Source organism: Emydura macquarii, unplaced genomic scaffold (genome assembly GCF_026122565.2).
Source record: "Emydura macquarii macquarii isolate MOO-44397 ecotype Brisbane River unplaced genomic scaffold, CSIRO-AGI_Emac_v2 contig_2988, whole genome shotgun sequence".
Lineage (NCBI taxonomy): Eukaryota > Metazoa > Chordata > Testudines > Chelidae > Emydura > Emydura macquarii.
Window position 1 is genome coordinate 2,826,533 of NW_027133125.1, and position 23,805 is coordinate 2,850,337.

Genomic DNA, 23,805 nt, shown 5'->3' on the forward strand with positions numbered 1-23,805 from the left:
CTGTACAGTGACAGTGGGCCTGTGAGGTCTAGAGGCAAGTGCTGGTAGAGTTGGGGAGCTGAGCCATGCCAGACACAGACAAGGCTTCCTCACACAGAGGAAAGGTGGTAGCAAGGTGCCTCACAACCCTGGGCACCCCAAGGAGGCATAACATATACTAAAAAAGTGCATCCTGAGACATGTTACTTACAGCTGGACGTAACTGATAAAAATAAATGGGCTCAGTAGTTTTACCAACCTGAAAACTCCTGGTGGTTATCTGGATAGCTCTGTGCTCTTGGCATCCGAGATTTGGGGTAGCTATCTCTAGAAGTGTAAAACAACACTATGTTATTAGAGAGCGAGTAGTCAGGCAAACACCTAAGTCTTTCTGTTTTATAACTGTAGAATGACACAGCAAAGTTTGTGCTATCCCAGTCTGCTATGCTTGTAGACAGGCTGGGACCCAACTTTGAAATACCAAAGCTTGTAGGTATCAGTTACAATGGATGGATCTTACTTGGGGTAGGGAGGAAACAAATGGCATTGCTCTTTAGATCAGTCTACTAGAAGACACATAAAGCAGTGCAAATGAAGCCACAGCCACAGGAGCTCATGCCTTGCACCTTTATGGATAAACAAAATCAAAACATCAGACAGAACAACCAATTGCAGTAGAGCACTTCCATAACCATACCACCCCAGGATCTTCCTTTTCCAGATAAGAATTTCTCTAATAGGCAACAGAAGCAGAAATGGAGACACAAGCCTAAAACCCTGTTAGGAGTCCTCGAACAAACTAACAGAGGCAAACTAAATGAGGATGACAAAAGGGTCTCTGGATTGGTAGAGGCAAGTCAAAACATTTCTAAGCAAGAAATGTTTTCATGGAATACTTTCAGTCTACTAGACCAAGGTTACACTGGTTTTCTTAGAGGAAAAATCCTCAAAAATTAGGCAACCATTAAAATAGGGTAAACCCCCTAAATACCTAATACTGAGTGCATAACCTTATACACACCAGCAACAAAATGGATAATTTAAGCCTTGATGCAATCTCTTTGTACCATACATAAGGTTTCTCATCTGTAAAATGGGGATAACAGTTACATAACTCAAAGGGGTATTTATGAGACTAAAGTAATATTTGCAAAGCACAGATTCTCAGACCTTGCCTACACTACAAACTAAGTCGACCTATGTTAGGTCAACTTACTGTGGTGGCTGATGTCCACACTACCCTCCTTCGGTCGGTGATGTGTCTCCTCACCAGGAGCACTTCCATTGCCCTAGGGGCTCCTGGCAGGTTGCCCCTTCCACTCCCTATTTCCCCGCTGGGCGCTGGGGAAAGCCACTCGGGGCTTCTTCCTTCCCCCACCGGCAGTGGGATCCAGCTGCCTGGGGCTTCTCACCCCACTTCCAGCCGGGAGCAGGGGCCAGCTGCTCAGCTCTCCAGGGGACAGCCAACAGCCAATGTAAGGAACGCAGTCCACATTGACATTGCATCGCTCTACTGCCACCAACATAAGCTGTACACCTCTTGTTGAGGTGGTTTTATTATAGCAGGGGAGTTACATCAGTGGGAGGAGCATTTCAGTGTGTACACCTCCATTATCTTATTGACAAAAGCTGACTTTTGTCGACAAAACTCTCTAGTGGAGTCCAGCCCCCAGATGAAAAGTTGCTATGGAAGTGCAGAATATTTAGCAGTAGAAACTATTTCCTTCTATGAAAATGGAATACACTCTTATCAGAAAACAAATGCCATGAGGATGTGTTTTTGAGGAATGGAGATCCAGGATTCAAGTTTTCCTGTAAAGTCTGAGAAACTTCTTAAACATGGTATAAATAGCCATAGAATAGCTTATCTTTCCTTCTATTGGAAACAATAGTAATTTCTCTCTCTCACTCTAGAATTGGATAAGCATAATTGAATGAGTTCATCCGGTAAGCAATCTTTTGCGCTTAAGTACTTCCAAGCTTCTGGAAAGCTCAAATCTCAAAGGTTTTCAAAGTTCCTTTATGTGATATTTTGATAACAGCTGGCTTCCAATTTCACATCTTTTCCACAAAATAGACACGAAGAGATAGTCTGAAGGCTATACCTACTACAGAGTTTGTAGAATCCAACTACTTACAGAAGTTGGCAGTCAAAGTTTTATCTGACTTTCCTTTCAACTCCAAGATGACTGTATTCAGTATGGCATTGATACAAAGCTAGATTTCAGAGTGACTGATATGCCTGTTGCTGTGCCAATATTTTGACTCACGAGACTGCAGTCTGGTTCTGAGTCTATCTAGCACAGGGTTCCTGGACACAGAGGTTTTTCCCTACTGATATAAACAATTGAGAAGCAGAGATGGACCAGAAGTCCCTGTTATTGACATTCAGTCCTATGTTCCATAAGCACAAAAAAAGCTGGGAACTGATATCTTTTCCCACACTTTTTACCCTTTTCTAGTCCATCTCCATTACTAGTACAGGAAAGGAGTGCTGTTGATGTTTTGCCTGTAAGAACCGACTAGACAAAGAAGTTCCTGAGGTGCTTTGGACATGGAAAGTTAGTCTTTTGCCACCTTTGGCTCCTGTCGGAGTGAAACAGGAAGAGAGCAAGACTTTTGAATGGATATTTATAACTCCATCAGCTCTTCAATCATTAACAGCATGATCACAAAATTCTATAGAAAATTAAATTAAATTAAAAGACATCAGAAAGGGAAAAAGTGGACATGTTTAATTTCTGAAGACAATGCTGAAATTTTGCACTATGTGCTGAGTTGAATAATGTTTATTGATTTGACTTATCTGATGTCTACCCAAGCTTTAACCACCCCCCAAAATTTAAATACATTAAAAAATATATCATTTCCAAGTTCTGAGTCAAACTTCTGATTTTAAATGTATTAATTTATACTTTTCCACAAAAAATAAAATAAACACCCTCTCCCCAACCATATCATGAGACCCTATCAAAACATCCTTCAGTTTCCAATCCATCCAAATATGGAGATGGACTTTGAAGCATGCGTGGAAGATAAACAAATCCATTCTCAATGGTGTCCCAATCAGATCAGGAAAAGAGGCACAAGGAATTTACCTCAACTATGACTGGCTGTTCTGTCTTGTTCAACATGGGAACAACCATCTATTTCAGATTGGTGGATCTGTGGTTCATAAATGTGAACTAATAATTTTTATTAAATATTTAACCCCAAACCTTCAAATATTAGGCAAGCGTGGCACAAAATGACAAAACCTAAGCAAATTTAAAACTAACCCATGATGATTGACTGTTATCTGCTTATTTCTCCTGTACAACTTCTTTCAAAACAGAAAATATTCATTTTTTTAAAAAAAAAATCAGCAAATAAAAACATCATCAGTCAGTTCATCTGGGAAATGTTCAAATTTTGTTTTATTTGTAATATTTAGGTATGTAGGTGGACCTGAAATGTTCTTTAAAACATATGCCAATAACATGATCTTATATCTCAAATGGATCTTTATCGTCAATGACTACATACAACTATAACTCAGATTCCCATTTACGTTTGACTGTTTGCAACTGATTTATCATCTGTGCAGTAGTATTAAGAACAGTACTGGGTAAACCATTAGGGGAATGGAAGGGTTTTGGCAGATTATGCCAATATCTGAAGTGTATGTTTAATAGAGCTGTTCATGGTTGTGGAGTACAGTCAATTGACAAACAGGACAACAGTGGCTAGATTTACATTGTGTGCAACAAAGCAGCAAGTCCAGAATCTGATGTTTTAAATGTCATGCACCTTCAAAAACAACATGCTCTTCTCTTCTGCGCATCAGTAAGCAGTTAAATCCTAATACGCTGTTCTATTGTTCTTGCTTTTTGTTCTTTTTTTGTGTTGGAAAAAATACACCTAGAAATTGTTTCTGAAGGTATAATTACTATGTTCTGTGGTAGGTACTTTGAAGCAATCTAGTAGAAAGAAGTGCTGAATGTAAGTAGTTCTTACCCATCTAAAGGACTGTCCAGTGAGGGGCAGCTACCTGAGCCAGAGTTTTCAGGACTGCTCAAGGACAATGGATCCAGCATCTATCAAGTAACAATAAGAGAGGGACTGAAACATTCAATCTTTTTTTATGGTGGATGATTCTTAACATCACATTTTATAGCTCAAAAACCCAACATATGAAACATAAAAGCCAGCAGTTATAGCTTTTATGTGGCTGAAGTCATATTGTATGGAGTCCTGCTTGTTGAAAAGCACTCTGTGCCCTTCTCCCACCTAATATGAACATCTTGTTTGTATTTATGTATTTGATTTACAGTGTGTGGGAAATAGTAAACTATAGCAATTATGTTAAAATAAATGTACGTAGTATGCACACATAACACACTTTAATGCTACGCCTCTGTTTTCTCTTCCACCCTCCCGCATCTACTTAGATTGTAAATTCTTCATGGTAGGTACTGCCTCTTATTATTTGTGAGTCAAGAGCCTACCTCTAGAAGGTCCTGATCTCAAACAGGGAATTACGCACCACTCTAAAAAGGATTAATAATGGCACAGATGTGAAAGGCACTACCTATCCCATTTTCAATCCTCCAAACTATTCAGACCCCACCCACCTTTCCCATTTTTGTTCAGAATTCTTATATATTCTAATATTCAACTACTCAATCAGAATGAAGCAAATAGATCAGAAGGACAGATTGTCACACATTAACTGACAGGCTGATAGGTGGTAATTGATAGGGCAGTCAGTCAGTCACCAAGCTCACAGAGGCCTTTAATCAAGTGGAAATGAAAAAAAAATATTTACTTGATCCATGCTTTCTGGAATGAACTCGCCTTCACTATTGATACTAGTGAATGAGCCATTTCGTACCACCTGGTGCAGCTCATCTGGAATGTATCCTGGGGGCGGTGAACTTCTATCACGTGTATTAGAACCTTAAAAAAACAAACAAAAAAACAGTTCATTGAAGAACACTTTGCTTGGATAGGTGATTTAAAACAATCCCTCCTGCAAAAAGGCTTACTATCGTATTTTCCTTTTTTAAAGCAAAATTTTTTTTCTATATTTATTATGATTTATTTCACAATTTTTAAATGCTGACTGTTGCTCTCATGGAGTCTGATATTGCAAGGTGCTGAACACCCAAGGGCCAGGGATTCAAAAAAACCCAAACTGGGCACCATCAACTAAAACTTTGTCATCTCCTAAAATTTAGTGTCATGAGATTTTAAAATCACTTTTATTTTATTTTATTTTACTTTATTTTATTAAGGGACAAAATAAAGCCCCAATCCTGCTCAATGGAAATGGGTTCTGCTCCTGTGGATCAGGTTCCAGGATCAGGGCTGAAGACAACAAATTAAGAAGTACTAAACTAAATTATGAGTTAGCATTGCTTAAGAAATTCAATCTATATATTGAAAGACTGGAAAAGTGTATTAGGGTACTGGAGTTTTCCATCATCAAAATTTCCATTAATTCCCATAGTAGATAACAAGAACAACAGTTCAGTTTAGTGTAGAGGGTTTAAAGGTAACCACAAAGAACCCACTATCATCACATCACCATGCTCAAGGCCTCTGGATTTTGGAGAGGTTTAGCAAAATGATTCTTTGGGATAAACTCCCCAAATTAACTAACTCATATTACATGAAAGTGTGTGAAAGGGATGAATCTTCATGTGCCTCTTAGCCACCTGCTGCTTCTTCCTTTCTCCCCAGAGATTAGTATACATCAGTTTATGTTTTCAGTGTTATCTTTAAGGATAGAAACTTACTTTAAAGAAAATAAAATCTGAAATTCTCCTTTAGATTCCTCACTAAACCAAAATCAAGGGAATCATAGGCTTCACAGAGCCCAAAGCCAGCTGTGATCACTTTCTCCTTATAAACACTCCTGGACCTATGGTCAACATTCTGTGTTTCTCCTGCAATTTTTGGTGCCCACAACATCATTAGAAGACAGACAATATAATTCTAAACCTATAATCTGGGAATTGTGACCATCTACATATCTGTCTCTAGACAAAAATTTGCACCTTCTAAATCTCACATTTATAATGCCCCATTTTCCATTGTATGGCACAGGGTTATAATTCATTCATTCTCCAGACAGGCAGCACATCAGATGACTGGATCAAGATTTCATAAGAGTGGAGTATTTACTTATGCCAATCATCATGATTTTACTGAGCATTTCATGAAGTTTTACTTAAAAACCCATCTCCTGGAGTCTTACGTTTATGTGAGAATCACTAAAAACAAAATGTTTTTAACCATCATCACTTCAGAGAAGGGCTTGAAAACACAAACCTTAAAGACTCAAAATACAGAAGGCAAATTAAAATAATACATTTTGGATTATTTGTAAGAGAATCATGATTTTTTGTGGCCTGGCTCATGATTTTAAACCTTGTGGTTGGCAATAATGGATGTTGTAAATAAAAAATATATTTCAATTGGATCAAACTAGATTGACAAATTGTTAACTAAATATGGGTTCTTGTATCACATTAAACATTTGTATTTATTAATATGGTCATATGTAAAATTTAAAGAAAAGGTGGCTCAATATCCAATCTGAAAATAAAGTAAGCAAGCATTTAATTAAGCATCCAACTTCTTCCTTAACACAGCTGGGTTACAGTGCCACATTATTTTCTTTTCTTTATAAAATACACTGCAAAAATATCCTTATATGATGTGCAAAATCAAAATTTAATTTACATTTAAACTGACTGAACAAATGTTACTTGTTCAATTAATTCTTTAGCCATAATATAAGTGAAACCAAGAAATCCTCATAATTAAATTTCACAAGTAAACCTCACACTTCAAACCACGAGTTTGAGAAATGGTTAATTAACCCAATGCTAACACCGCTGCTTCTGTTAGAGATATTTTAAATGCAGCCTGAACAATCTAAATCGCCAAACATAAATTTTAAGAATGGAATCTTGCAATCAGCAAAATGCATTGCATTTAAATAAATATGGCTTTGTTCAGAGGCTCAGTCCTGCACACAATGAAGTCAAAGGGAGCACTGACACCGACTTTCATGGATAGAAGGGATGAGGCCACAAATGAACAATAAAAAAATAAATCTATAGATGAACATTGGGGAACAAAGAATTAAACCCATTTGCTAACTTTAATATCCTAAAGCTAATTCTATACAACAGAGGTCCTCAAGCTGTGGGCGGCCCCTCCCCCCGGGGGGGTATGGAACAACCTTCAGGGGAGCATGGCAGAGCATGGGCCAGCCCCCGCAGGGGCAGGGCAAAGCACCACGCAGCCCTGCTCTGCCCCCATCGCCAATCCAGCCCCGGCCCCTGGCTGCAGCCTCAGCTCCCAGCTGCGGCCCCAGCCCTGGCTCTGCAGCTGCAGCTCCAGCTGCAGACACAATTCGGGCCCCAGCTCCTGGCTCTACTTGTGGCCCCCAACCGTGACTCTGACCCCAGCTCCCGGGTAGCATGGACCAGGTAAGGAGGGAGTGTGACCCAAAAAGTTTGGGGACCACTGTATTACAGGGTTCTTTCAACTATGGATGAATTCTTTTTGTCAGTGTTTTCTGCACTAAACACTTAGACATATTACAAAAATATGTTTACCTTTATTTAATTTTTCTTTGATTTTTACAACTAGAAATTCATTAAGACATCACCTAATTCATCAGTATGAATAAACCTCAATAAAATTAATATGACATCAACTAATCAAACAGGATTAATAGAGATACACTCTCACGTATGAGTCTGCAGATGATTTAAAAGGAAATTTAAAACACTTAAAGTTACAGGAATATTAATTGTTTTACCTATTACAGACAGCATGTTTTTCCTCTCTGCCACTCCAAACACAGTATTATCCAAATCTTCCAGTGATGGCAGGGGCTCCATGTTACTCAGGGTGGGAACCTAAAAATGAAAACAGAATAAAACAACAAGTAAGTTTAATTTTATAGTCCTGAAATGTGAAAAACACTACAAATTTTCAAAAGCTCTTTATATTAAGAGAAATGTTTCCATGCTATATATCCTTTTCCCCTTTTTTATAATATAAGCAGAGGGAAAAGAAGCTCATTTGCATCAAACTCCATATATTTCATATAATTTCATCAATAGTTTATTCAAAGATTTCTACAATCAGTCTTAAATTACGCTGAAATAGAAGGTTATGTTTTTGTGATAATTAGAACTTTTTTCAAACTCGCAATTTTCAATTTGTGTCGAGAAAAATACACGTTCTCTTTGTGCTCATGGCATCTGATGTTTGGATTTCAGCTTGAAAGAGTCATACAAAATAATAATAAAATAATAATAATAATAATAATAATTTATAATGTGGTATAACTCAAATGACTCAGTCATTATCAGGGTCTTATTGTGTTTATAATGTCCTAATTTTAAAAAGTTAAAATAGCAGTTTCAAGTACTGCACTTGCCTCTAAAATGGAATGCCAATGTTGGTGATATTACATCCCATTTTCCTATTTTAAAAAATGTATCTTTGCTGCTTTATGAAAAACCCACACAAACAGGATCCCCAAATAATTAACTCTTCAGGGGAACACAGTGAAATTGACCAAACATAAAATAACATAATATTCATAAAGTAAACAGACTGACCAAACAGAAAACCATTCTCTCTAACCTCTCTCAGAGTAATCTTAGATGTTACTTGTAACAATAACAGATAATTATTTCAGACAGAAGTGTAATTTTTAAGTAGGCAGTGTCCCTTTGAACTGCCTTCAGGAAACTCTTTAACCTAGCCAGTAATAAAAATACTGATTCATACCTGTGTATTTCCATGTATTACGAGCAATATCTTGAGGCTCTTCATGTGAACACTACGATCTAGCAGTTCAATAGCTTTGTCCAAGTCATCTTGTGTGGTTAATGGAATCACCAGCTACAGGTAAAGAGGAAAAAAGTAGTCTTAATAATGGAAACAAAAATAGTAGGGTTGTTAGAAACTCAATATTGTATGTCACTAGGTGTCCGTCCCCCCCACCCCCCCAAAAAAAACCAAACCAAAACAAAACAATTGTTTTATCAATTAATGATGCAGTATTGAGATGGCTCAGTCAGGCACTAAGAGAGTCAGGAAATACCAACATTAAATTTGAATCACAATTTTCACTTTGCCTTCTGGTGTGTACAGCATTATGAAGCAGGCATTCATTACACAGTAACAACCATTTCAAAACATACAACGTAATACATTTTCTGCAACTTTAGCTACATGTATGTGTAGCATCTTCAAATATATTTTCTTCATTCTCCCACATAGAATTATCATAATAAATCACTGTACCTTTTTTCCACAGAGCTCATATAATTTTTCACGTACAGTATTGTCACCTCACATAGCATACATTCAAAATATAATTTTTAAAAACAATAGTGTTGTTTACACACTTAATAGAGAAGTCATTGGGGAATGCAATTCCATTATCCAAGGAAGGGTGCCAAACATGAACACTCCTCCATGGGATCAACACAGGCCTCACTAGGAATGCACAAACTGAATTAATTTTTGTAGACCAGGGTCACAAATTGCCAACTGAAATCCACTTAAATTATAATTAACTTTTTTTTAAACAATAACCAGATTTTAATCAAATTGGAATTGAAATATCTCCTGTTTATATAAAGAAACTACACAATACTGGTATATATCAATGGATTTTCCCTGCCCACAAGTAACTATTCTAATGAAATTTGAGGAATAAAACATTTTGCAAATTTGGCTCTCTAGCAATCAATTAGCCTTAATGTTACCCAAAGAAAACACAAACAGTGTGTGGTGGGGGGAGGAGGGGAGGGAAGGGCATTACATTTTAGAGTAAAACAAGAAACTATCAATTAGTATTTATATTATGTTAGCATCTAAAACCCATAATCAGGGATTGGGACCTTATCATAATGGTCACTGTAGAGATATAAAGTAAAGAAAGTTCTACCTCAAAGATCTTAATTATGATACAAGTAGACAAAACCAAACAAATGATTAGGGAAGAAAAGAGGGAAGATGAGGTAACGATGAAACATGCACTTTTTTTCACCATAAGCAGTAGTTTCTAATATTTATTAGCTTAGCAGTGGCTGGTTATTTCCAACACACTTCTGACCATATCTTCTCCTTTAACACTGGAACTCAAGAGGGAACAAGAGAAGCAGAAAATCCATTCAAATGCCCAAAAATCTGTGAAGGAGAGGAGCTGAACCTAGGCAGCATCATACACACCCCCTGCCCTACAACCCCTTAGAGGTGCTCTGTGCGAACTCTTCGTTGTCAACAATCAGTAGGTTGAAGGAGGGGTGCAGGGCAAAAGGGCCAGTGGCTGATGGACAGCCACCCTAGGCATCTTTCCTAGCAAAGGCTCAGGTTCAGCAAGGTAACTAGCATGTGTGTGACTACATACGAGTACCCCCTTAAGCACCTTGCTGAACCGGAATGGATATTGACCCCATTGGCATGATTACCAATAAGTTCCTCTTTTATGCCTTCTAGCTCCTTTGGAAGATGCAATCTGTGTGAGGCATGGGTGGAATGACACTGGTAGCATAGCTCCTGAACAAGCTGTGCTGCCCAGAGGAACTATGGGGAAGAAAAAAAACCCGGTTACTAACCTTCTGTAACATTGTTCTTCGAGATGTGTTGCTCATGTCCATTCCATGACCCGCCCTCCATCCCCGCTGTTGGAGTTGACAGCAAGAAGGAACTGAGGGGGCAAAGGGCCGGAGGCGCCTCATATACTGCTGCATGATCACGGGGCTCTTGAGGGTGCCAGAGCTGGCCCTACAGATACCACTAAGACAAAAAAATCTGACAGCTCTGCACGAGGGCGCGTGCACACATTGTATTGAGGTTCAGTGAGGAGAAAGGTTCAGGTCTGAGGCCCAACAGGAAAACCTTTTCCATTTGGTCAGATATGTTGCTCTGGTAGAAAGCTTTCTGCTGCCCATGAGAAACTGCTGAACTTGCGCTGAGCAAGTTTGCTCCTCTGCAGGTACAGGGATGCTAGGTCCAGATGCAACAGACCGTGATCCTGGGACAGAAGGTCTGGCCAAAGTGGCAGTTCCAGTGGAGTTGCTGTTGCGAGTTCCACAAGGTCCAGACTGTGCCTGCTGGGAGTGTAGACTGGTGCTAGCCATGACGGTAGCGGGCAGAGACCTAGATGAGCATGCTGGATCATGTACATGCACACTGCCATGTGTCCCAGCAGTCTGAGGCATGACCGAGCAGTCGTGATTGGGTGGGATTGTATGTCTGTAATGAGACCCAGCATGACTTGAAACAGGGACTCCAGAAGGTAGGCCTTGGCCTGTGTGGATCAAGAATCGCTGCTATAAACTTCATCAGTTGAAGAGAGTTGATTTTTGCTCGTTCATGAACAAGCCCAGATTTTGACAGGTGGATCTCATGAGACTGAGGTTGTGCTGGACCTGAAATTGTGACTTGCCCTTGATGAGCCAGTTGTCGAGATATGCGTAAATTTACCTCGGTGCCTCAGGTAAGCAGCCACTACTGCCATACATTTTGTGACAGCCTTTGGGGTGGAAGAGAAGCCAAAGGGCAGTGCTGTGAATTGGTAGTGTTGTTGGCCAACCACAAACTGGAGGTATCTCCTGTGGCCTTGGAAATGGAAATATGCATCCTTTAAGTCCTTTAAGTTGAGGATGGCACACCCTGGATCCCGAGAAGGGATGATGGAGGCTAGGGAGACCATGTGGAACTTCAACTTTTTGAGAAATCTGTTGAGGTGACGCAGGCCAGGATGGGTCTGAGGCCTTTTTTTGGCCTCCGGAATAAGAAAGTATCCAGAGTAAAACCCTTTCCTTCTCATGTCTTAAGGAACTTCCTCCACAACCCCTACCCATAGAGGGTTTCCACCTCCTGAATGAAAAGTTTTTCGGGAGAAGGGTGCTTGAAGAGGGACAGAGAGGAAGGATGGGAGGGGGATACTGAAGAAAATTGCAGGGTGTAACCATCTGATAACGGTGTTGAGGCTCCAGTGTTCCGATGTAATCTGGCCCATGCAGAAAGGAAGGGGAACAGTTGGTTCAAAAATAAATGGGGGATGGAACCTGAGGCCAGACTGAGACACCATTCTCAAGTGCACCCTCAAAACACCTGCCACCGGCCACCCTGATGGCACACAGGCCCTGACTGGGAAGCAGAAGAGGAAGAAGTGGGATGGCAGCACTTAATCCCTATATCTCTGTTCCTTTTCTTATAGGTTCCTTGCCACAGCTGACCTGAATATCTAGGCGGTGGCTGTGGCAGCCGGAAATGTCTCCTGGACTCCTGCAGTATATACAGGCCAAGGGATCATGAAGTGGCCCTGGAGTCTTTCAGGCCGTAAAGCCTGGTATCAGTCTGCTCTGAAAATAGGGTGTTCCCCTCAAATGGGAGGTCCTGTATAGATTGCTGCACCTCCTAAGATGATCCCAAGGACTGCAGCCAGGAACACTGACACATGGATACCGCTGAGGCCATTGACTCTAACCACTGTCTTGCCCTCCTCCAAGATGGATGCAAACTCCTGCCTCGTGTCCTGTGGCTGAGAGTCCTTGAATTTGGCTACAGTGTCCCAAATGTTATAATTGTATCTCCCTAACAATGCATGCAAGGCTGGAAATTCTGAGTTGAAGACCGACTGTGGAATAAATCTTTCTTCCAAACAAGTCCTGCCTCTTAACGTCCTGGTTCTTAGGTGTTGAACTTGTTTGTCCCACTCATTCGCCGCAACCACCACCAGGGACCTTGGGGGTAGGTGGAAGAACAGGTATTCATATCCCTTGGCCGGAACATAATATTTCTTCTCGGCCCTTTTGGATATTGGTGGCAGGGAGGATGGGGTCTGCCAAAGACTGACAACCTTCTGCACTCCTTCGTGCACCAGCAATGCAACTTTAGCCAGTGCCGCAGCTGCCAGGATGTCAAAGAGGCCGTCCGTAGGCTCTGTGAGCTCCTCAGCCACCAAGTCCAGGTTGGATGCAATCCTTTTAAGGCATTTTTGGTGTGCCCGAAAATCTGATGGTACTGGGGGAGCCAGGCTGGCCACCACCTTGTTCAGGGATGAGGACGATGATGGTAATGCTAGGGGAGGGAGTGGTGCCGCCTCCTCTTCAAGAGGAGTTATCTCCACCTCTGGGTTCCATGGTTCAGTGCCGGTATCAGATCCCGAGTCCGGGTCTCACACTGGGCCAGTCAGTGCTGTGGATCGTTTTCTAGATGCAGCTGCAGAGGACTGGAGCGAGTAGGGTCCTGGTGCCACCGGGATCCCCCATGGGTTCCAGTATGGCCACTGGACAGGCCATTGTCCTTAAGGCCAGGCACCCGTGCATGGCAGCGTGTGATAAGGTGTCAGGCCATGTGATGCTGTGGATCGGTGCCAGGGGTCAGGCAACTGTCACCATGCTACCAGTGACCGATGCCATGAGGGTGATGACCGTACCAGGCAGACCGAGATTGACGATATGTAGCCAATGAGTCTCTCCTCCAGGTCAGAGATCGGGGCTGACATGGTGGAGACCTTCCACACGTTGCCGGAGATGTTGGCCGAGGTGTTGTGGACCAGTGCTGAGATGAGGAAAGGTGTTGGTTGACTGACCACTGTGGTGGCCCCATGGCAGGCTTACCCCTGAAGATGGGTGCCTTTACCCATTCGGATGCCAAGGGGTAGAGGACAGCGGAGTGGGAGGCAATGGGAGCTGGACCCTTGAAAAGCTTCTGGCGTTGAGGGCACCATTAGGTGGAGGGGGCCCCCTTCCGCTCTCAGGAGTTGTAGATGGCTCCCACAAAGGATTTCAGCCCTGGGAGGAGAAGCTGGCTCTACCCTCTCCGGAGCAGGTGACAAGCCCAATGTGGGTCCTTTGCCCAACTTTGCCTTCTTATCCCTCTTCGGCGTGTGGGAACAGCCTCTATTGGCGCGCTGTTTCTATTGCCACTTCTTCGGCACCAACAAAGGCGAACCGTGTCGAGAAGGGCTCGGTGCTGGTGGGGTGCTCCGCACCGACACTGAAGTACTTGGTGCGGAGTCCAAGCAGGAGCTGACTGAGTGCCACCTCCATTAACAGGCTTTTCAGGCGAATGTCCCTGTCTTTCTTAGTCACTGGCCTGAAGCAAGCACTCGAACAAGAACAATTAAGTCCAGAATTGAGACAGAAGGTCTGGCTCTTCACTCAGAGGTCCCAATACTAATAGTAGTATTTTACACTTACATAATATTAATCTTTAGATCTCAAAGCACTTTACAGTGCAGGTAAGTATCATCCACATTTTACAAAAAGGAAGGGAGGCACAAAGAGAAATTAAGTGAGTTGTCCAAAGTCACTCAGCAAGTCAGTGGAGAACTAGGAATAAAACTGAAATTCATTCTCTCCGTCTGGTGTCCTATCAGAGCACGCTGTCCCCCAACAAAATCTTGGGCTGTGCCCTCTGCCTTACCCCTGTTCAGACAAATCCCATTCACCTGAGGGAATGGTGCAGTGGACAACCCGGAAATCTCATGGCAAAAGTGATTGACTAACCTTGGCTCTGCTGAAGATTTTTATGCAGGAAGGCATCACACGGCCTTCCGTCATTATGAAAATATGTTTGATTTTAGTCTTGAAATGTTCTGCTGTCAAAACCATTAATACATTAAAATATGAGAAACCGAGGATTTAGGAAGGCAGAATATTACCTCATTATTGCTGTAATGCAAATCCATAGGCTGTCCAAAAGCAATTTTAGCTTTAGATGCAAGACATTCCAGTTTGACAGGCCTGGGAAATTGTAGGATCCTGTAATACAAAAATTAATTTTTAGAGAATTTTTTCACTAATTTGAAAGGATCATTGATTATTAATACATTATCCATGTATAATCTTAAAATTAAGTTTATTAAACATAACAGGAAAAAGAAAAAACTGTTCACAAAATATTTGCTGTCTTTTTTGGGAATATTAATATGCAGAATAAATCAAAGAAGTGTCTTTTACAGTTAAATATTAAAGGAACACTCACAGTTAGTAGGTATAAAATTAAGTCCTACTATCTGTGCTTTAGTTGTTTGCATATTGCTCCATTCTGGTGAGCATACTCCAAATATTCCAGAGTAGAGGATTCTTGCAAATTTCAATAGCTTCTGTTTAACAGAACTAAGCAGAATAGTGGAGACAGATTTCACTGAGGCTTGGTTTACACTACATATTTACTTCGGTATAATTATGTTGCTCAGGGATGTGAAAAATCCACACTCCTGAAGTGAAGTAATTAAACCATCCTTAACCCCCCTTGTAGACAGCACTATGTCAGCAGGAGAGCATCTTCTACAAACATAGCTACCGCATCTTAAAGAGGCAGAGTTATTAATCTGACAGGAGAGCTCTCCCAACGGCTTAGAACATCTTCACCAGACACACTGCAGTTGTGCCAATTTAAATTTGTCGTAAAGATTTGCCCTAACAAAAACAGGATGTAGGCTAGTAATGGGCTGACCAGCAGAAAGTTAGAATTACATCAATATTACAGCTTTCATTTTAGATAGCTAACAGATTTTCTAGGATCAGGAGGGCAGCTTAAAAATTTAAAAGACATGATATAGTTAAATTGTTAAAACCATTAACACTGACAGTGTATCTTTAGGTAAAACCCGCTTAAAAATTTCTAAAATGTGGGTTATCAACTCAAATTAAAGATCTTCTATTAGCTGAATTCCACTGAAAAGAACGGTTACTTACCTCATAACTGTTGTTCTTCAAGATGTGTGGCTCATGTCCATTCTGATTTTAGGTGTATATGTGCGCCACCATGCACCAGTGCTGAAAATTTTTTCCCTAGTGGTACCCAGAGGGCCAGCTCCAGCGCCCTCTGCAGCGGTGCATGTATGCACTCACATATATGGCACTGCTGGCCCTCTTCCTCTCAGTTCCTTTTTGCTGGAACTCCGACAGAGGGGACAGATGGTGGGTTGTGGAATGGACATGAAGAACACAGCTCAAAGAACAACAGTTACGAGGTAAGTAACCGTTCTTTCTTCTTTGAGTGTCCATTATGTCCATTCTGAATTAGGTGACTCACCAGCTGTGTCTCTGGAGGTGGGCAGGAGTTCATGGCCGTGAAGATTGTAGAACCGCTCTGCTGAATCCCACATCATCCCGAGCTTGCTGCGTGACGGGACATGAAGGTATGTATGGATGACCAAGTGGAGGCCCGGCAAATATCCTGAATAGTCACACGCACCAGGAAAGTCGCTGAAGATGCCTGGCTCTTGTGAAATGGGCTGACAGGGACGCTGGAGGCATGACTCTGGCTTGTTCATAACAGGCGCAGATGCAGGCTGTAATCCAGGACAATATTCACTGAGAGACCCTTTTGCTCTTCATCCTGTCCACAATCGCTACAAAGAGTTGCATGGAGCGGCAGAACGGTTTGGTACTATCGATGTAGAAGGCTAGGGCCCACGAGTGAGTGCAGGTGCCTCTCTTCATTGGAGCTGTGAGGTTTAGGGCAGAACACCGCAGGAAGATGTCCTGATTAACATGAAAATGGGAAACGACCTTCGGGAGGAATGCAGGATGAGGGCAAAGCTGGACCTTGTCCTTGAAGAACACCATATAAGGCGACTCTGAGGTCAGGGCCTTAATCTCCGATACACTGCATGCAGAAGTGATTGCTACTAGAAAAGTCACCTTCCAGGACAGGTGTGTGAGCAAACAGGAGGCCAACGGTTCAAACGGCGGAACAGTGAGCCAGGATAGGACAAGGTTCAGGGAGAAATGTTCAGGGAGAAAACTGATCTGCCGTGTATCAGTGAGTGGAACAAAGATATTGCCACCAGGTGAACCTTCACCAACAAAAGAGCTAAGCCTTCCTGCTTCAAATGAAGCAAATAGTCTAAGATCACCTGCATAGGAGACTCTGATGGTGATCATTCTGCCTGGCCGCCTAGCAGGCGAAGCACTTCAACTTTGCTAGGTAAGATGCCCTGGTGGAGGGCTTCCTATTTTCTAACAGCACTCTCTAGACCTGGGTTGAACAGTAGCGCTCTTCCCTGTTCAACCATGCAGCAGCCAGGCCGTCAGATGCCAGGAGGCTAGGTGTGGGTGAAGTAACAGGCCTGTCTTGGGAAATGAGGTCTGGGTGCAGCGGCAGAGACCAAGGGCGAGCCACTAAGAGATCCAACAGCATCCCGAACCAGTGTTAGCGAGGCCACACCGGGACTATCAGGATGACTTGTGCTTTGTCTCTCTTGACTTTCATCAGAACTCTGTGCATGAGAGGTATCGGGGAAAATGCATACAAGAAACCCCTCAACCACGAGAGTAGGAAAGCACTAATCAGGGAGCCACCCTCTGATCCCAAGAGAAAGCAGAAGTGGACACATTTCCTGTTTTCCCTGGTGGCAAACAGGTCCACTTGGGGAGCTCTCCACTTTTGGAAGATGTGGTCAGTCACCTCCTGGTGGAATGACCACTCATGGTGAGAGCAAAAGGACCTGCTCAAGCGATCTGCTAGGGTATTCTTCAGCCCTGGCAGATGGACTGCTTCAAGGAGGATATTGTGCTCCACACAGACGTCTCAGAGACGAATGGCTTCTCGACACAGGGCTCGGGACCTGGCTCCTCCTCGCTTGTTGATATAGTACATCGTCACTGTGTTGTCCGTGAGGACCCTCACCACCTTGTTGGACAGAAACACCTTACAGGCCAGCCGGATGGCTCTGAGCTCCATGACATTTATGTGAACGTTTAACTCCTCCACAGTCCATCAACCTTGAGTCCTGAGGGCACCTTGGTGGGCTCTCCACCCCACATCTGAGGCATCTGAAACCAGAACAGTGTTGGTCTCGGTGCCACTAAGGGAATTCCTGCTAGCACCTGACAAGGGGTTCATCCATCACGACAGGGAGGTAAGTATTTGGGAGAGGATTGTGAGAACCCTGTCCAGGGAGTGCCTCGATGGGGAAAATACCATGCCAGCCACATTTGAAGCAGTCATAAACGTAGCCTCGCGTGGCGAACCATGTAGGTACACACTGCCATATGCCCCATGAGGCTGAGGCATACCCTCAACATGGTAATCGGGTAGTTCCCCAGGCTGGCTTTAAGATCCGTCATAGTCTGGAATCTGGCATTGGGCAGCAGTGCTTTGGCTTGGATAGAGTCCAGGACTGCCCCCGTGAATTCTATTCTTTGCACAGGCATGAGTAATGATTTCTGCTAGTTTATTAACAGGCCCAGTGACTGACGTGTGTCTCACTATTTGCACGTCATGATGGACCTCTGAGTGGTCTCTTGAGTGGCCTCTGATGAGCCAATCGTCCACGTAAGGGAACACCAGTACTCCCCTGTGCCTGAGGTGGGCCGTTACTACTGCCATACACTTGATAAAAACGTGGGGGTCTGTAGAAAGGCCAAACTGCAGGATTGCAAACTGGTAATGCCACATGCCCACTGCAAACTGCAGGAACCTCCTGTGGCCCGGGAAGATATTGATGTGAAAATAAGAATCCTTTAAACTGAGGGCAGCAGACCAGTCGCCCGGATCCAGAGAGGGAATGATAGCTGCTAGGGAGACCATGCAAAACTTTATCTTTTTGAGGAATTTGTTTAGGGCTCTCAAGTGTAATATGGGTCTCGGGCCTCCCTTTGCCTTTGGGAGCAGGAAATACCTTGAGTAGAAACCTTTTCCCCTCAGATTGTAAGGAATCTCCTCTACTGCTCCCAACTGCACGGGAGTTTGCACCTCCTGGGTGAGGAGTTGCTCCTGAGAGGGGTCCCTGAAGAGGGACGGGAAAGGAGGGTGGAAGAGAGGGATAGAGATGAACTGAAGGATGTATCCAGTAGCCACCGTGTTCAATATCCACCGCTTCAAAATAATGGCCCTCGAGGCTGGGAGAAAAGGGGCAAAGCAGAAGGGCGAATGGACTTGAGACTGGATCTCAGGCATGAACTGGTTGGTCACCCTTGGGCACACCTTCAAAAGCCTTTCTTCCCACCTGAGGAATGGCAGCTCGGGCCTGATTTTGAGATAAATGCCAATGACTGCCCCAGCGGTGTTTGTAATCTCTATTTCTCCTTCCATAGGGCTCCCCTCTGGATTGGCTCCCAAAGCGCTGCTGATGTGATGGTCTGAAGTGCCTCTTTGATGAGGACAGGGTGTAAATGCCCAACGAGCGCAACACGGCCATGGAGTCTTTCAGACCGTGTAGCCTGGAGTCTGTCTGTTCCGCCAACAATGCGGCGCCATTGAACAGAAGGTTCTGGATGGACTGCTGGACTTCCGTCGAGAGGCCAAGTGACTGGAGCCATGAGGCTCTTCTCATCGACACCACAGAGGCCATTGCCCACACAGCTGAGTCCACCACGTCTGACGCCACCTGCAGGGAGGCCCCGGCCACATCTTACCCTCCTCCAGGATGGCCTCGAACTCTTGCTTGGAGGACTGGGTGAGGGAGTCAGCAAACTTCTCAAGCAATTGCCATATGTTAAAATGGTATCGCCCCAGCAATGCCTGCTGGTTAGATCCCCTTAGCTGGAGGCTCGCTGTTGAATAATTTTGTTGGCCAAATAAATCCATTTTCTTTGCCTCTTTGGTCTTTGACATGGAGCTCATTTGCCCCTGCCTGTCACACCCGTTTGCCACTGCTACCACCAGCGAGCCCGGAGCAGGGTGCGTATACAGATATTCAAAACCTTAGCGGGCACATAGTGCTTTTTCTCTGCCCGCAAAGGGGCAGAGATGCCAGGGTTTGCCACAAGGCCTTAGCCAGTTTCACTACTCCCTCATGCACAGGAAGGGCCACCCTGGACGGGGCTGCGGACACCAGCTCCTGAAGAGCTCATCCATGATTTCTTTAAGTTCCTCTATCGTAAGACCCAGGTTGGCTGCTACCCTCTTCAGTAGGTCTTAATGGGACGTATAATCATCCAGCTGGGCAGCATGCAAGGGGCCTGCTACTGCCTCATCTGCGGAGGAGGCTGGCAGCGCAGGGGCTGTGGGTGCCTCTGCCCGAGTCAGGGTGATCACCAACAGACTGCCTGGCAGACACTCCTCAAGCTCCTAATCGATGTCTAAGGCTAGTGCTGTAGGGAGGTCTTTAGAAGACTCTTGCAACGAAACTCCTGCAGAGGAGAATGGATAAGGCACTGCAGAAGGGCAGAACCCCCAGGGGTTCCAGTACTGCCAGGGTCCAGCCCAGTGTCCTTGCGGCCATCCCCTCATCTGAGGCGGCATGGGGAGACCCACAGGTGGCTTCGTAGCCTTCACCTTTGGGGGTCTATAACTTCCTCCCCCGAGACCGAGGAAGAATGCCCCGATGACCACAGGGGTGTTGATTTTGCCTGCTTCTCCGCATCCCTGCATCGGCAGTCCAGTGCCAGGGAGTAGTGCCTGGAGCTGGAGCGTTGGTCATGCCTTGACTGCATTTTGTCCTTCGGTTTCCTATATGGACTTCTGTGGTGCCGTGGCTCCAGTGCCCTGCTGCACGCCGGTGATCCGTGATGCTGCAGGCTCGGTGAACTTCGGGACTCCGAATAACAATGCCAACGCTCAGCGGATCAGTGCCTCGCACTTGGTGACCAATGATCTGAATCCCATCTGTCCCAGTGCGGTTCCAGCGACTGGTGCCAAGAATCCAAAGAGCGCCTCGAGGCTGGCGAACAGCAACCAGTGGATGGGGGATGAAGCTGCTGCGTCAGTGTTGACATCCTCTTCAACGAACCCCAAGCCAGGGCATCTGCTCCATGGTGCATAGGCCTACCCTCCCGAGGCGTAAGCGGCACCGGCATGGCCAATAGGTCCTTCATCACTTGGAATGCCACAAGCGTGGAAGGGATCAATAGGTGGCACGGGCCCCTGCCGCTCCTTGGAGTCGTCGGCGGCACAGGTGCCGGACTTGACGCCCATCCGGGTGGAGACCCTTTCCAAGCTGACTTCGGCTTCCCTGAAGTTTTCTTAGCCAGCTTTGGTGCCAGCGAGTGCTCCCTTTCTGAGTGCACCTTCTTCTGGCACTTCTTCGGCACCGGAGATGTCGAACGGTGCCGGGTCAACTCTGACGTCGGAGGTGCGCTTTTTAACAATGCTGCAGTATTCAGTCCCGAGTCTGATCTCAGCTCCAATGCCAATCTGAGCGCCACCTCTATCAGAAAGGCCTTAAGTCTTAGGTCTTGGTCCTTCTTAGTTCTTGGGCAAAAACTCTTGCAGATCCTACACTTTGCGGAGAGGTGAGCTTCTCCTAAGCACCTTAAACAGCTCTGATGCGGGTTGCTCAGTGGCACAGGCTTCTTGCAAGAAACGCAGGCCTTAAACCTTGGGAACTGGGGCATGCCCAGGCCCTGGGAACTTAATATCTACGAACTTAGCTAACTACTAATTAACCAACAAACTTCTAAAACTATTTAAAACTACATACATTAGCAAAAGTTAGAAAAAGACAGTGAAAGAACTAGTAGGAACACGGAGACTTGCGAGAGCAAGAGATTTGTTGCAGCACTGTCAGGGGCAGTAAGAAGAAACTGAGAGGGGGGGCCAGCAGCACCATATATGCAAGCTCATACGCACCCCACTGCAGAGGGAGCTAGAGCCGGCCCTACGGGTACCACTAGCGGAAAAACTTCAGGCACTGGTACATGTGGTGTGCACACAGACCTAAATCAGAATGGACATGAGCAAACACTCAAAGAAGAACTAAAAAATCCTAAATGTGCATTCTGAGTTTCCATGAGAAACAAATCTCTCTCAAATAGAGGCTATTAAATTATTTTGGCAGAAAGGCCATACAAAAAGACTTTTGCTTCATATCTATTCCAAGTTACCGAGGCAGATATGAACCACAAATCCAGAGAAGAAATTCAACTTGAATTTTATGGATATTACACTGGAAAATTAACAATGGCTAATGGTCCCTTTTATCTGTGTGTTTATTAACCAATATAGCAATAAGAACATTGTTTTCTCAGAGAAAGGACAGAAGCTAGGTCATTAAGAAAAGTTTCTCTTGCCTGTCTCACTTTAGTTCATTGTGCATTCAGCAAGCTTGGAACTTTCCCTACTAGATGACTTTGGCTATCAGTTTAGGAATTCATTAATAACTTCTGACTCCTCCTTTCTATCTCCTATTTTATAACAATGTGGAAGCACCATTCAAAATATGTATTTATTGCATAACCATATTTCCATTGTGCCACCCCATCCTGGTATCTTTGGACATGTTCTCACACAGAACACTATAGCTGAACATGCATATTGTACTTGGTCTGTCCAGCATCACCTGTTTGCAGTTTTAGCCGTGTCGGTCCCAGAATATTATAGAATATTGGTGTTTCACACTCACCAGTATGAAGATAAAGGTCCTGGCTTTAAAGAATTTACAATTTACGCAACACATATGACCAGAATTTTTGTTTGAGATTTTCTTTTAATTCATTTTCAATAGTTTAATTTATGACCACTTCACCATAGGGAGACCTAGGGTTTACTGGCCTCATGGAAGAAGCATATTGGCAGGAAGTACTTGAAGAAGAGACATGAGGCATGGCAAAACAGATCAGGAATGAGTTCCAAGCAAAGAAAATGCATGAAGAAGGCATGAAAGTGAAGGAGGAGAGTGGGAGACCTCAACAAAGGGGAGACTGAGTCATACATCCTAGCTTTAATTATGCTTTTTTAAGCTTGTGCATTGATCACTCTCTGCCCCCAACATGAACTTATATTTGAAATGAAGTTTCAGCAGAGACCAAACAGAACAGCTCAGTTATAAATCTCAAAAGACTTTCCCATAGCAGAACTGCCAGTTAGGATTTCCCCATAAAACCACAGTCAGTACAGAAAGGGTGGATCAAAATGTTTTATTTTCTTAATTATGTAGGGCTTGATCCTGCAAACACTTATGCATATGAGCAACTTTACACCCACATGATAATCCCAGTAACTTCACTCATGTGAATAAAGTTGCTCATGTGAGAGCATTTAAAGAACCAGATCCATTCTTTCAAATTCACCTCTAACCAAATCATATTCGACAATTCCTTGGCTAATCAAAAGGGCATCAAGCTAACTATGCAATGGAAAACATTCTAAATCCCATTTTTCACTCTTAAAAATATATTAATTTAATAAAGCTTAAGGCTGGAAGCAGCCTCCAGATTAGTCTGGCCTTCTGCAGAAGTGCATGAATTGCTCAACTCACTTCTCTGGAAATTACATCTAAACTTGTCTACACATTTCTGGTGATGGTGTCACAACCGCTCTGGGTCAATTATTCCTCTAACCTTATGATCAACATTTCTTTCTTAACATTTCAATCAGACTTGTTCCTTTTTATATATCATTGCTGCTAATGACTACCACACACAGCATCAGACCCCAGCTAGCATCAGATCCCAGGCAAATATGGCAGGTCAGTAATTATTATAAATTCTTTACACTGATACAAAATACCTCTGATGGTCCAGTTTAGGACATTTTGCTTTCTCACTTCATGTACCATGAATATATTGCAGCAACTCCTAACCACATATGCAAATCTATTTACATTTGAGGCCTACACTCCCGGTTTGTGTAATTACTCTATGCTAGAAAGATCTATTTTAAAAGTCAACATATGAAGGAGATTTGACAAGACATTTGCTAATAAGATAGTTCTGTAGCTTTAAGTATAATTTGGGGGTCTACATTTAAGAGTTTTCAATTAAATTTTGTTAAAATTATACATTTCTATTTTCTGCTTATTGTGCTGAGTATTCTACTTCTCTTAAACAATGTATGTACATCAATTTCTATGAAGTACTTTCAATGGTTTCTTTGGGACACTAACAGAGAAAT

General features: G+C 43.5%; 1 protein-coding gene across 1 annotated transcript in view; it reads right to left on the reverse strand.

Annotated features, from left to right (window-relative positions):
- MAP3K2 (mitogen-activated protein kinase kinase kinase 2) overlaps positions 1-23,805 on the reverse strand; it is a 93,605-nt gene that overhangs the window by 17,089 nt on the left and 52,711 nt on the right. The window contains exons 5-10 of the mRNA XM_067570055.1: positions 14,681-14,780; positions 8,782-8,895; positions 7,799-7,898; positions 4,787-4,917; positions 3,976-4,055; positions 239-306 (exon numbers count right to left, since the gene is read on the reverse strand). Coding sequence (XP_067426156.1) covers positions 239-306; positions 3,976-4,055; positions 4,787-4,917; positions 7,799-7,898; positions 8,782-8,895; positions 14,681-14,780 — 593 coding nt within the window. The remainder of the gene's footprint in view (positions 1-238; positions 307-3,975; positions 4,056-4,786; positions 4,918-7,798; positions 7,899-8,781; positions 8,896-14,680; positions 14,781-23,805) is intronic.